This window comes from Myripristis murdjan, chromosome 22 (genome assembly GCF_902150065.1).
Source record: "Myripristis murdjan chromosome 22, fMyrMur1.1, whole genome shotgun sequence".
Taxonomy (NCBI): domain Eukaryota; kingdom Metazoa; phylum Chordata; class Actinopteri; order Holocentriformes; family Holocentridae; genus Myripristis; species Myripristis murdjan.
The window spans coordinates 27460357-27474613 of NC_044001.1; the positions used below are offsets into that span (position 1 = coordinate 27460357).

The 14257-nt window shown below is 38.9% G+C and overlaps 1 protein-coding gene across 1 annotated transcript in view; it reads right to left on the reverse strand.

The window, feature by feature from the left end:
• Positions 1-8464: 8464 nt before the first annotated feature.
• gabra2a (gamma-aminobutyric acid type A receptor subunit alpha2a) overlaps positions 8465-14257 on the reverse strand; it is a 31321-nt gene continuing 25528 nt past the window's right edge. The window contains exons 8-9 of the mRNA XM_030044446.1: positions 10278-10480; positions 8465-8924 (exon numbers count right to left, since the gene is read on the reverse strand). Coding sequence (XP_029900306.1) covers positions 8622-8924; positions 10278-10480 — 506 coding nt within the window. The 3' untranslated portion in view covers positions 8465-8621. The remainder of the gene's footprint in view (positions 8925-10277; positions 10481-14257) is intronic.

The window sequence follows — 14257 nt, forward strand, 5'->3', positions numbered from 1 at the left end:
CCTATGCTGGAAAACAGGAAAACATTTTGTTTACAAGGCCAATCGTCAGTTCTGTGGTTTGTGAATGGTGACAACTTCATTATCCACAAAAGAAGAACAATATAAGTTGGGTGTTTCAACCAAAAAGTCAAATTTGAAAATCATGGGATTTTGATTATGCCTTGTGAAATCTTTAGCACCACCATATGATTTACAAAATGGGTTGTTGTTGTGTAAAATAATATTAAAAATCACTGTTATGGTCTTTTAACTTCCAGAATTCAAAAGGTTTGGCCTTGGTTCTCTGGGACCTGCGTGTCAGCACTGTAATCTCTATTGAACCCTACAGCCCTATGAGTCTGCCCTCACCTTACTTTGCCGTTTAGCCTGTGTAACAGGGTTGAGATCTAGCTCCCCTGACATGTGCTGACTGCGGCGGGCTGACTGGCCGAAGCTGCAGCAGGGGAGGGGGGCGGGGGTGAGGGCTGCTCTGATGAGAACTGCGATGACTGTGGACAGCTCTGGCCTCTGGCCATGGACGGGCCCTCAGAAGGCTACTCCACCTTAGAGATCAAGTCTTCCCTTAAGGACAGACCGACTTGTGTGTGTGTGTGCGTGTTATTAACTGATCTGAGCTGTACTGACAGCTGAAGTAATGGTGTGCTTATGTGATGAGGTTTTGTGTGTATGTGTACACGTGTGTGTGCATGAGTGTGTTCTTGTATGAAAAAAAAAAAAAAACACAACATTAAAACAATATATATCATATTTACAATGCTTGCCACAGCTTCCATGGAGCTGCAGCATTCTTCATTTCATTGCACATGAACTACACATGAAGTTGGCACTTCTTTAGTCATTTCTTCATTTCTTTGCACATGAATCACACTGGATCCTGCACCTGAGCTGTAGAAGGACTAACACCACCTAGACTACTCTGCCTTCATCTATTCATTGTAATATCAATCATGCATTGGAAGGTAGTTTAAGTTGTTTCACTTTTCAATACAGTATTTGTTCAAAAGGCTGGTAGAATTTAGTTATTAAATGGCAAATTTAAACAATATTACATGATACTCTCACATACATCTTGACTTGGTGTCTATTTTCCATAGTTCATGTCTTAGACATTTCTGGTGGGATGACGTCAAATGGAAATGGCAGATAACAGCCATTCTAATAGCCAGCAGTGAGAGGGATAAGTCTGTAGATTAAAGGCGAGCAGAAGGTAAAGTGCAGACAGAAAAGTAAATGTGCTGATGGACTGTGGATGCCTTGCTGGGACTTGATTATAGCCATTTCAGCAACACATGCTTTTCTTCAGTAGCTCTACTCACAGCAATGCTGTAGATCTAAGCAGTGTTAGGATTTGGACGCCACATGTCCTGCTGACTCGTGTGGATGGGTATTGGTATGTGTGTGTGTGTGTGTGTGTTTGTGTGTGGGTGTGTTTGTGTGTGTGAGGCAAGAAGGGCAGAGGGGTGATGTATTGAAATAATTCTAACAATTAGATCTTGCTGCCACTTGGGTCTGTAAAATGCCAAGTTGTCCAGCTCGATATTAACTAAATGAGCACAAAGTTTTTTGGCATTTTTGCACTGTCTTTTGGAAGAGACACTGTGCATAATGAAAAATTTCTCAGTATAACCTCCTCCATCCATCCATCCCCTGCCCCAATCATTGTGACTGCCCAAACTAAGCAAATTACTGTGTACAACTATAGAATCTCACACTACACTTCCACTACATGTACCCATGATGCTTTTTTATCTTATTGATTCACTCACACTAAACCTGGTACAAAATGATTCTTAAGAAGAGACAGTTTAACATTTTCTGCTTTGTTTAGTGCTTTAGTCCCACAGGTTACCCACCATTTGTGGTCAGGGGGTTAGATAACTGTAGCAGGCTACACCCTCAGGCATGAAGACAGTGTAACAGTATGGGAACAGTGAGTCATAAAGGTAGAGTCAGCATCTGCCAGTATCATTCAAATCACATTTAAAGTCAATGCCTTACTTCATGGGACATGACGTTATTTGGGTTTACAGCATTAGTCATATTATACAACTTAAATTCAGATTTATACATTTCTCTACACATCACTACACTGAAAAGCAGTGGTTTGCAGTAAATTTGCTGACATGGATAACGTGGTCACACATTGGAGCATGCTCTGTCTACGCTATGGTGGATTGCACCCTTCAAGGATCACCACTAGTGACTGGGAGGATGGCATGAGAAAGTGGACAGAAATAACATATGGGGATATATTCAATTTTGTGCTGGCCCTTTGAGTAGACGGTGCCACTATGAAAAACTGTAAGAGCACTGAAGCCTTCCAGTACCTTCCGGAGGTCCGCGTAACACTCCAACAAGTAAAAGAGCTGGTGCTTGTGAAGGGCCATTCAGTCCAGCAGTCCAGTGCACTGGGCCTAGGTGCTGGAGGCAAGCCTGGAGCAGCAGAGACAGCAGAGGGCACTTGCATCGTTGACCTGGGGAAGTCATGGAGCCATGCAGCTTCAATTTTGAGGTCAATTATGTGATTAGCAGTTTTCGAAAATTTTGTTTTCTTTGTCTTGTCTGATAAGAGAATAGAATTTTACAGGAAGACTACTGAACAATGGGATGTATCATACTAAGATAAACAGATCCTCCGCACACTGACGCAGACTTACTTAAACACTTTATTTAGAGGGAACAACGCGTTTTGCCTCAGCGTTTTCAGGTTCACCTCAAGTCTGACCTGATCATTTCCTGGTGTGTTTTTTTTAAAATGCTTATTGGTCACCTGACCAATCTCACTCTTAAAGCCCGACTCAGGCAGAGAACACATCACAGTGTCCCATGGAAAATACAAGGTATAATACAATATTCTGGAGCACCAAGCAAGAAGCAGAAAAATACTGACCATATTATAAAGTTTCACAACATAGAAAAATATTTACATATAGACCATCAATGATATATTCGGCAAGGAAAAAGAATAGAAATATTAGAGAGTACTAGAAAGCACTATATCTGCTAGAGACCCCATATTTAGAAATACAGTACACATCTCTCATCTAGAACAAAAATATGACAAGAATAAAGTATATTCCACAAATTTATCCCTTAAAGAAAACAAGTCAAGTCGTGTGAATCATTCATACCGAACGGTTAGACAGTAGACAGTTCATTGATCCAAAAAGCTTCCCTTCTCAGGAGCCGTTTGATAATGTTCCCCCCTCTTGGATTATTCAATAGACTTTCGATTCCATTGAATCTGAGAGAAGCTGCAGAACCATGACAATGGGATGTATCATATTAAGTTGTTGCAGCTACTTCAATTTTAATAGCCTCTAACAAAACTGTGTGATGATGTACAGTTAATACCATTTGTATATTAAAATAATGTTCATATTAAAACAATAGAGTAAAGTTTAACTTGTCAGTAATGCTAACACAAGAAAGAATCACAGACAATCTGTTTGTACTGATTCAAAACTCCTATTGGCAGAGGAACAAGCTTAAGCACACAGTATGGAGTCGAGGTAAGTGAGTTACATCAGACCTCTACATCAAAACATGATATATCAATATGAAAGGAGTCCATGCACTAAGACTGCCTTGCAACACACCATGTTTAGTCGTTGCTCACTAGGATCAAGCTGAACACTCCATAAGTAATTATTAAAAGTGATGTACTGCAGTGAAACCTTTGTCCACAGAATCCTTTTTAACTGACATGCCTCATGCAACTCTTTTTCCACTTGCAATAAGATTTACTTAACTTTACATGATTTGTAAACAAAGCAATTTCAGCTCTTGCACTCATTCTGGATCATCTGTAATATTCAGTAAGATCTTTTGAGTTGTCCCTTTCCTAATGATAGTACAGGTTGCACAGGTTCGGAGTCCATTTCTCCAGCCACACAGAAAAAGGCTGGAGCTGTCACACAAAGTACAAGGGGTCCATCACATTCCATACTTTTTCCATATTTTTCCAGACTTCTCCGTATATTTTTTTCGGGCTAAATCAGCAAGCTAAATGTTTATCAGGCCTGTAAATTATACTAATACCTTTACAGTTTGTTTTGTTGCAAAATCATTGCGGGCGGCAGGCGATGATTCGATACGATGAGAAATGATGATATGCCTGGTGCAGATGTCGCTTTTAAAATCTCCATGAGTTTTTTTGCCTTCTGTGGGACTGTGAATCGCTGCCTCAGCCATGCTTGATATAACAAATGATTTACCACATAACATACACACAGATTTTGTATTGGATTTTGGTCCTTCGCTATCCATTTTGAATATGGGGATGCATTAGCCACGTGTTTGAACATATACAAATAGAGCAGCCACTCTATTTTTTTTTATTTGATGAGTGCACCTCTGAAGTGAAGATGTCAAATGCTGGTTATCATCACTGATTCTCATTAGTGAGTCATTTGCTGGCTGTGTACAGATCAGTGTGTAGCTTTTTGCAGGCGTCCATATGGAATGCATTCATCATGGAGGCGGGAAGTTCAAACTCGGAAGTCGGAACAGTTGGATGTTCTGAACCGTCAGAACATGCGACAGCCAATGGAAAGCTCCATAAGTCTCCATTGGTCTGGCTGCTTGTTAAATACCAGGAAACAAAAGCAGATAGCATGAACCTATTTGAATCTGGTTGTGTACAGTTTATTAAAAATAGTGGAATGTAATTTTCACAGTAAGACAGAAAATATGAGTAATGAGTTATTCTGGGAACAAAGTGTGACAATATTATCCTGTGACAATGTGCTATAGTAAATAATTACTTACAGTGGTTTTATGCCATGTTTCACCATACATCTTCAATGCACAACACAGTAACAAACCCCACTAGGCGAAACCAAGTTTTACAAACAAAACTGCAGCATGGTGCTTCTGCCCCAGCTGAGAACAGACAGAAAAGGAGACAAAGTGCTGTGACTGATGAAAAATCTCTCACAAGTTTCTAATGGTAGTCATATAGAATTGAGAATCAGCAAAAACCTCATCACACTCAGCACCTTTTCCTTGTCTTAAGAAGAAACAAGGACCAGGATCAAATAGTGCAAGCATGAAAAGACACTGATTTCTAAGACCAATTGTTATCTCAGAAACCAATGCTCGATTTAGCTCAACAAAATGAGAGTCCTCTGTAGGAAGTACATTTGATTAGATTCCATTTTTAAACCATACCTTATTAAGTACATTATATTTCAGTTTGAGAAGTCTATTTCAATTATTACAGAGTAGGAAATTCAATGTCTTTCATGTAAGATCATATTCTTTGACTACCTATGGCTCCATGGTGCACACTTATTCCCCTCCATAGTTATAAATGTCTACCTGCAAAAACCGTTGAGATTAAATACATTTTTATAAGTAAGCCTACCCCAGATGTCTTTACACAATGTCCACTTCTTAAGTGCACGTAGGTTGTGGCTCTTTAGTAAGAAGGTCCTTTGCTCCAGCTACGTTGCATATAAAAAGCTACAGGCTACAGGAAAAATGTTCATTTAAATACACATTGAAACTTGACCCTTGCTTAACATGTCATTCACACCACAGACACTGTCGAACATGTCCAGTACAAACCTTTTTCACAGTGTCGTTGGGGAAAAGCCAGCCTACTGTAAGGGCGCTTTCACACCTAATGGTCAGTTTCTGAGGTTGGATTCAGGGGTGATGTAGCTGCAATGTTGCATTTTTCATTAGGTCTGCTCAGTGCTCATGCAGCTCTGTCTTAGGCAGGCCGACATTTGCAAACAAAAGACATGCAGTCCAGCAGGTCCTTTATCTACTGGACAGAAATTTTATGCAAGAAATGCTCTGGTTGGAAACAACAGTGTGTTGCAACCACAGAAAGCATGTCAAAGTGTCCTTGAGCAAGACACTGAACTCCTAAACACTTTCGCTGGGCAGCTTGGCACCTTGCCTGGCAGCCTCTGCCATCAGTGTGTGAATGGGTGAATATGAGGCAAATGTTGTAAAGCGCTTTCAGTGGTTAGTAGACTGGAAAAGCGCAATAGAAATGCAGTCCATTTACCCTACAAAGTGTACATTATTCACTTATTACATGTAAGATGAGTGAGGTATGAATTTGATGACTAGGTATGGATTTGGTAATTTTATATAGGCTATAAGCCTGTGTATTTTAGCTGTAGACTTACAAGATTATAGTTCACTTCCTATAGCTTAGGTCAGATTTCTTTCTTACTTGAAAAGAAACATTGTGTGGTTCCCTTGGAATTGGACCCATTCCTGACTTTTTAGTTGGACCATGGTTCCCTTGTTTGATCCTAACCAGAGTTTGAGTTTGAAACCAAACAGAGTAACCACAGAGTAACAGAATATCAGAGTAACCCACAGAACTACAAAGTAGAATGGTCAAGAAACTGTTGGCCATGGTCATTTGGCTAGTTCAGAATAAAGTGTGTCACACTCTTTTGAGCACTGAGAAGTTATGTCGTGCTGCTGCTGCTTAATAACAGTCGTATATAAACATTAATAGTTACTACCAACTGGAATGCAGAAGTTAGCCCATTGTAAAGGCCACAGTTCTTTGCAGTGGCAACAATCCATGTACAAATGGACCTGCTGCAATCATCCAGCTGTGTTGATTTGAATTGGATAGACCGTTCTACTCCAGTTCAAGTTCTGTGCAGTGATGACACCATGGTCTGATTGAGATGGACCAAACAAGGTAGGTGCCGATAAAAAGCAGTACAAGAACAACAGTGACAGCAACAAATTTTCATCCATCCCTGAATGTGGATTAGTACTAGAACTGTGGGAGGAATACAGCAGCAGGAGTTCCCACCAAACATTTAACATGTCTTTAAAAGCATGTGAATACAGAGACAAGATAAACCTTCCTCATTTGCTCCATCTTTTGTCCATTTTCTGCAATTCCCAGAGTACATTTTGACAAACCCTTCAGATGGGGTGTGAACCTGTTGAAACTGTTGGTCTTACATGTAGATGGAAAGCGCAGTGACAATAGTGACAGAAATTGCATAGGAAGAGCAACTATTTTGAGGCTGCTTGGCACTCTGGTCTATTGATGCAACTATCACAGAAGAAGTTGGGCCATCTGCCTTTTCCACCTTTTATAATTGTTGAACATTATTGAGAGTAACTGACATCAAAGCCTGCCGTTTACCACTGATATTTTAGATTTCGGAAACATTACATTGTAGTTGTCTCAATTTAAGGGAAAAAGCTACTTAAGAACTTACCATTTACATCAACACTGGGTATAACCATTCTTAAAGAATCTCTTTAACATTTCTTTGAGATGTAGATGCACAGGTGGGAATCTTTGAATGAATATAACCTCATCAACTGTACCTCTCGCAGGCAAAACAATTTTTCATGAAACAAAATCACACTGTCAGACAGATTAGGAAGCATAGAAATCTGATATGATGACTGTGAGACGTTTGACTTCGGCCAACTTTTCTCAGCTGAAACTGAGTACTAATTGTCCACAAATAGGCCCATATACATAAACAGCTTTTGAATCACAACATAAAGTGAACAGACAGAAAGAGTAAGAAAGCCGATATTTTGGCCAGCAAAAAAAAAAAAGTGTATTAAGAGAGGAGGTTTTGTCACACAATCTGGGGTTTTCCTCCTCTAGCAAATCACCATCTTCCTCATGCACTCCCGCTGCTGCAGCTGCAGTGCTCACTACTGCCAAGTCAAAGCGAACTGGGAAGTAGTATAATAAATAGGCCAACTAATGAACCATAATTGATAATGTAACCGAGTCTGTTGCCTTATAATAATAATTATTATTATCATTATCATTATCATCATTATTACATAAATCCATGTTTCCAAGGACAGCAATAAACTCTGGTCTCAGTTCTGTTTATCCATGGTGAAAATTTTAATGTTTTAATTAATTATTAGCTGGAGTAATACCCAACTTGAAATGATCAGTTCTTAACTTGAACTGGATGTATTGTCTGACAAAACATGGTAGTATTTTTTGCGCAGTGGTAAACTCCTTTTATGAACAAGGAGAATGCCTACCACCACAGCAGTGCACACTTATGCTCAAACTGACAGTGCTTTTATGAATATGGGCCATGGACTTCCAATGACTTAATTGTGTTGCTATTAGTGTGAATGAACGGTCAGGGGGTAGACTTGGCCTGTATGCCACAGTCCATAAAACTGTATCTTATTCAGGAGATGTGTATGCCTGTTTGTCTGTGTGTGTTTGTATGCATATCTGTGGATGTATTTTGTGTACCTAAACATATGTATTTGATTCAAGCTAAATGGCAAAATTACAAGGAAGTGATATGTGTGTTATGTGACACATACAGCTGCTACAAAACTGGACATTAGTTTTTCTTCTACAGGTTACATTCATATAAGGAACACAGATATAAAATGTCTTTTGAGTGATTCATTATCTCAATAGGATAATCAAGGAAACTAGTCAATGAAAAAAAGACATAATTAAAATACCGTAATCCCTGTCCTCAATTTCCTCCTTGTAATTTATCCACTGTGAAAGAATGTACTTTCACAAAGTTCAGTCATGGGCTCCATATGCACACTTTGACTCTCAAAAATATCCTGATAAATAAGAGCCCTGAATGGTGTGTCTAGAGCGATTCTCTATATGTTCATTTAGAAGGATCCAGATCTTTAATTACTGGCTCTCTATTCAGATAGGTGGCCCAGTAGACGAGGTTGAAACTGCCAAACAGCACAGGGAACATGATGCGAGACATGCGGTCGATCTTGCTGACACTGTTGAAGGTTTTCTTATTCTGTTCAGGCTTTGCATCTGCTGTGTTCTTGTTAGGATCAGTGGTGGCGGACTTGGAGATGGTGGGCAGCGTTGAGTCTTTTGTGATATTGGGCGCATAGTTGGCCACAGCCACAGCATAGGCATTGTTCCTCTTCATGAGGGACACTTCTTTTTTCTGCAGCAAAAGAAGGTTCATTGTAATAGTTTACATAAGTTTGTTGAGGCAATGTTTAGCTTGAGTTTACAGAAGAAGCAATAACAGGACTGGAAAATGGCACAAGAAGAAAAGGACATGGATAAAGCATATGAAATATATTGGAATATATTTAGAATACTGTATGAGAGGAACTGCCCAATAAAAGTTGTAAACAAAACTGCACAGAAAAGTAAGGCATTTGTAAGGGATAGAACTCTGGAGGCAGAGATTAAAAAGGTTATAAAAACAAACACATAAAAACATAAAAACAAAATTCCATCTTACGAAAGAATAATGTAAAAAATTACTGAAGGTAAACAAAATCACCATTAAGACTAAATCATCATTAAGGCTACATCATGCATGTTCAAAAGGATAATCAGAAATGGCTTGATCAATACAAGAGAAATGGGGGAAAAGGACATTTTCTTTATTGTTTGTACATTCTAGAATAAATTGTTTACTGAGTGGAATAAAATTGAAATATCACCATTTTCAAGAAGGTTACTGGTATTGTAAAAGCTGTTCCATCTGCTATTGAGAAAGCAGACAGCAGTTTGTAAAAAAAAAAAGCATATATTCAGATGTATGAGCATTAAATGTGGCGTCCCACAGGGGTCAATGTTAGGCCCCAAATTATTCATTCTGTAAATTAATAACCTATGTAGAATGTAACGGATTCTGAAATGTGTCTTGCAGATGACAGCGATATTTTGTTCTCATGATGTTTGCTTTTGGACGTGTTTTTCATCTTTAAATTATGATAGATGATGTTAAGATATAAAGATATATAAAGAATGTATGAAAACATATTTTTAAGTGTGATACTTGACCATTAACTCTTCTGGAAATACCATAGAAGATATGGTATAGTGGATCAAAGATATTCAAATTGCAAATCTGATTCTGATTAACTTAAAAAAAAAAATACCCTCAATTAAAAGCATGAAAAGTAAGAAATGATAAAAAATTTAATTTGGTCTACTATGTGGAAAGTAGAAGTAGAAATGTCATATCTTGATAACTGCATAGCGTTGGCAGGTATGCAATCTACTGAATGGCATGTAGTTCTTTAAGATATGACTGGATTAAAAGGTGTCCATGAACTAAACTGATAAATTAGATCTTGATAATGTGCTTGAAATGACTGACTTGTTTGTTGTATTTTAATTCTTTTTTTTCACCTATGCTATTAGTTCAGATGATAAGCCTCCACACTGTCCCTGCCAGACTGCATTGCACATTATGAACATGAATATGGGGTGTGTGATGTGCGACACCTTGGCTTGGTGAGAAAGCTGTCATACACAATACATTTCACAACATGACTACCTTGTCATTGACCACACTCTTTCCATCCCAGGCCCAGCCACGCTTGGTGAAGTAGTTGACAGTAGCAAATTCAATGAGCGCAGAAAACACAAAGGCATAGCAGACGGCAATAAACCAATCCATGGCTGTGGCGTAGGCCACCTTGGGCAGCGAATTGCGGGCGCTGATACTCAGGGTTGTCATGGTGAGTACTGTAGTTACACCTGGACAGAGAAGACAAGGGAAACAGAAAAGGACATTATGTAGAGGAGGATACCTCACCAAATCTGGTTAATTAAAAATATAGAGGAACAAAAAGGATGTAGAAACATGTTTAAAGCACTAAATCACAATACATTCCTATTAAAAAATGTTTCTTGCTTAAAACGATGCACAACGGAGGTTGTAATTCACAGATATGTGGCTGTATTCCGAGTAGAGTGTGGATAAGGGTCGGGATGGGTTCGGGCAAAAATTGAGAAATTATGTTGGGTTCGGGTCGGGTTAAAATAAATAAAAATGATCAACCTACTGTCTGTTGTGGGCAACCTCCTGTATAGTGTTTGAGTTTATGTGATGACACTGAACACGTAGGCTATTTCAGGTGGTAAATGTAACCTAGTGATGAACGACAAGCAAAATCTCAGGCTTGGGTCGGGTTTGGACACAAAAAAAGAATTTGTGCTGGGTTCGGTTCAGGCTCGGTTACTACAATCTCGGGTTTGGGTCCGGTTGGGTTTTTCCTCATTTTTACAAACTATATGAAACCAGTAAACCCACACAAGGCTGCTGAAGTTTCATTTCTTTGCTGTCTCTCTAGCCTTGCTCAGAACTTAATCAGGGCAGAATAGGTATGCCTGCAAACATGTCCACTGAAATGGTTCAGATGCTTATTAATATTGTGTTATGATCTGGAAAAGTACATTTTCATAAAAAATGGATAATAAACTATTTTTTCTTGTGCTACACTGAGAAGTCATGCTCAAGCAGTTCAATTGTGTAATTCTCAATGGGCATATAATTCATTTTCAACATTAAAGCACTTGAAAAGCAAAGGCTTGCAATACATATTACACAAGGAACAGATAAAGAGTATGCCAGCTAAGTTTATATGATTTTAAATGTCTTTGAAATAGCACTTCTGGTGTCTGGCTCATTTCCTGAGTTTGAAGAAAGAGTGTGTTATCTCTGCAATGCATAAGAGCGCAAATCAGTGAAGCAAGTTTCTTTGTTTTCATTCTATAGGCAGACACGAGAAAAGAGGGGCTGCTGCTGACTTCCATATTTTGAGCAAAGGTACTGTAGACAGGCTGGTGAAGGATTTGTCTTAAAGGGATAGTAAACCCAGTGGGGACTTTATGATTTTATATTATTCTTGACTATTACCTTCATTGTTTTAACTCCACAGCTCAACTGCTGGTTTGAGTCAGGAGAAATCAACCGACTGCCTTCTCTCTGCATAGAAATAACTGCAAAGAACTTGCACATTTCAGTTTACCATCACTTTAAGAAAAGTATTAGAGCTCCATTGATAACATACCACCACACGCACAACACAACAAACACACACACACACACACACACACACACGTGTATATTCAAACACACCTCTCTAGGACCAGGATTGTGTCATCATTTGTAATCTGCTCCTTAGCTTTGATCTCACCGCCATTCCCGTATCAGTGAGGACACTTGGCACTTTAAATAACGAAGGTTTTGGGAGCAGCTACAGCGACCAAAAATACATATGTGTTGACACTGTAGCCGATGGGAAACGATTCCCATTAAGCGACCATGCAAGCAGGTTGCTCTCTAATCTCTCATTTATGATCTGCTGGAATTATTATCCATGAAGGCCTGCAACAAATTATGAGTGAAATTAGGGTGTCAGTGCAGTAGCTGTTTGGGGACAGAGACCTACTTCAAGTTCATGGACTTTACTCTGGGATGAAATGCACTCACTTGTCGATGATAGGATGGCAACAAGACAACATTTTTTTTTTTTTGGCCTTGATCCTTCTCACATTCGGGAATACTTGTCATGACCACCCCAAGCTCAAATAGATAGATGCAGTTTAAACTATATGAGCAACGGAGGCCATTGACTGTGAGCTATAAAAAAATGGTGTCAAAGAATGTCAATACGGTAGTCATTTGCCTGTATCATTCATTTATTTGTGATTAGGCATTTACAAAAAAAGGTTTAACATAAATGTTTCAAAATACAATTAAATACTAGGAAACCAAGACAAAGCTTGTATGTTGTCTTTCATTTGAGTCATTATCTCACACTTAACTGGACATCATAACAGAATAGCCTGTATACTGTATATCAACACAGAACATAATTTATCAATTTGCCCTTCCTGCTGATGTGACGGCTGTGTGAATGCTTAGAGCAAAATTCATGTGTGTATTGTTTTTTTTTTTTTTTTTTTCACACTGAGAAAGCTCACATCACTGTCAGAGTGCCATTATTCAATCACTGTCAACAGCGGCTGGCCAAAACAAAATATGGAGAGCCGCAGGATCGATAGGGAGAGATGAGGTTGTAAATTTAATAGATAAATGGGAAGATGCTTCAATCCAAGTGCTTTATTTGCCTTCTTCCCCACAGCCTGAGCAGCTGACAGACTGCCACCACACCACTGTTACATGGTAAACAATTCAAGAAGTGAATGCGTGACTGTTTCATTTGTTGTGATGATGGACTGCTGTGCCAATGACCTTTGTTGTTCATGTTTATTGTAGATATGTGCATGCTGGATCATGGCAGAGTTGTGTTCACACCGATGGCATTCAAGGTTAAAAAAAAAAAAAAAAAAAAAAGATCAGATCAGATCTGGAAAAAAAAAATCAGAATTGGATCACTTTTAGCTGCTTAGTGTCACTGTGTGGACTATGCCAAGTAACTCAATGGTTTCCTTCTTCTTTTTCTTTACTTGCACACTGTTCTCTTTCATCATTTGCCTTCTTTCTATCTGGCCCACTATCTCCATTGCCTTGTTCCCTGCTCTGCTTTGGCTCTGTCTCCTTCCATATTCTTCCTACCTCCTCAGCCACCCTCTCCTTCTCATTTAGCTCATCGATCAGCTCATTGAGCTCTGTGAGGTCCTCTCATGCCCCACTACTCTTCTTGTGTGAGCAGGCAGGGGGGTGGGCAGGGACTATTTGCATATTCATATTTCTGCACACTCTTAATGAGGAAGTTGTTGAGCTACATTTAAGCAGTTAAGGGATTTTTTTTTTCATTAAAAAAAAAAAAAAAAATTGTAAGGGATAATCAGCTTGTAGGTGTGTGATGAAAGGTTTTAAGGCACGATGTGGAGGCAAAGACCCACCTATCACTAAGCGGAGGGTGGATTGACTCCGCAAAGAGCCTTAAAACCGTTTACACACATCTACGAGCTGATTGTCCCACTTATACCATGCTCATTACCAACAATATAAAGGAGAGAGGACCAAAACAACCTACAACATAAAACTGCATTCGTGTTTTCCTTCCTGTCGTTAGTGTATCAAATCGATAACTCACCTTTACTGCCACAGTTGATAACCAGTAACAGTGCTTTCTAATATTGCTATGGTTACGAGTTGGGTAGTGGATGAATTTAGAACGGTGATTAAACTTTTAACACAGTAATATTGATGAACAATATAATATCATGTGGGGCTGTGGGGTAGAAAATGTTTTGAAAGACATGCTATGAAGTAGAGGGGTAAAATGTGAAACTGATTATTTTTGTGTTTTTGTTATAATACTTATATTTTATACCCACCCTTGAACTATTTGCAGATCTTTTCTATAATGGACTACCCTAGATGGCCACTTTGCATCTTGGTTTTGAAAAGTGTTTAGTCATTACATGACTTATCACGTTAGTTATTTACATGATTTTGCGTACAGATGACTATTATCCACTGCTTCAGGAATTCTTTGTTTTCTCATCTTAAACAAACTGTTAATGCTTTTAATTTGTGTGTACCTACAATCTTCAATT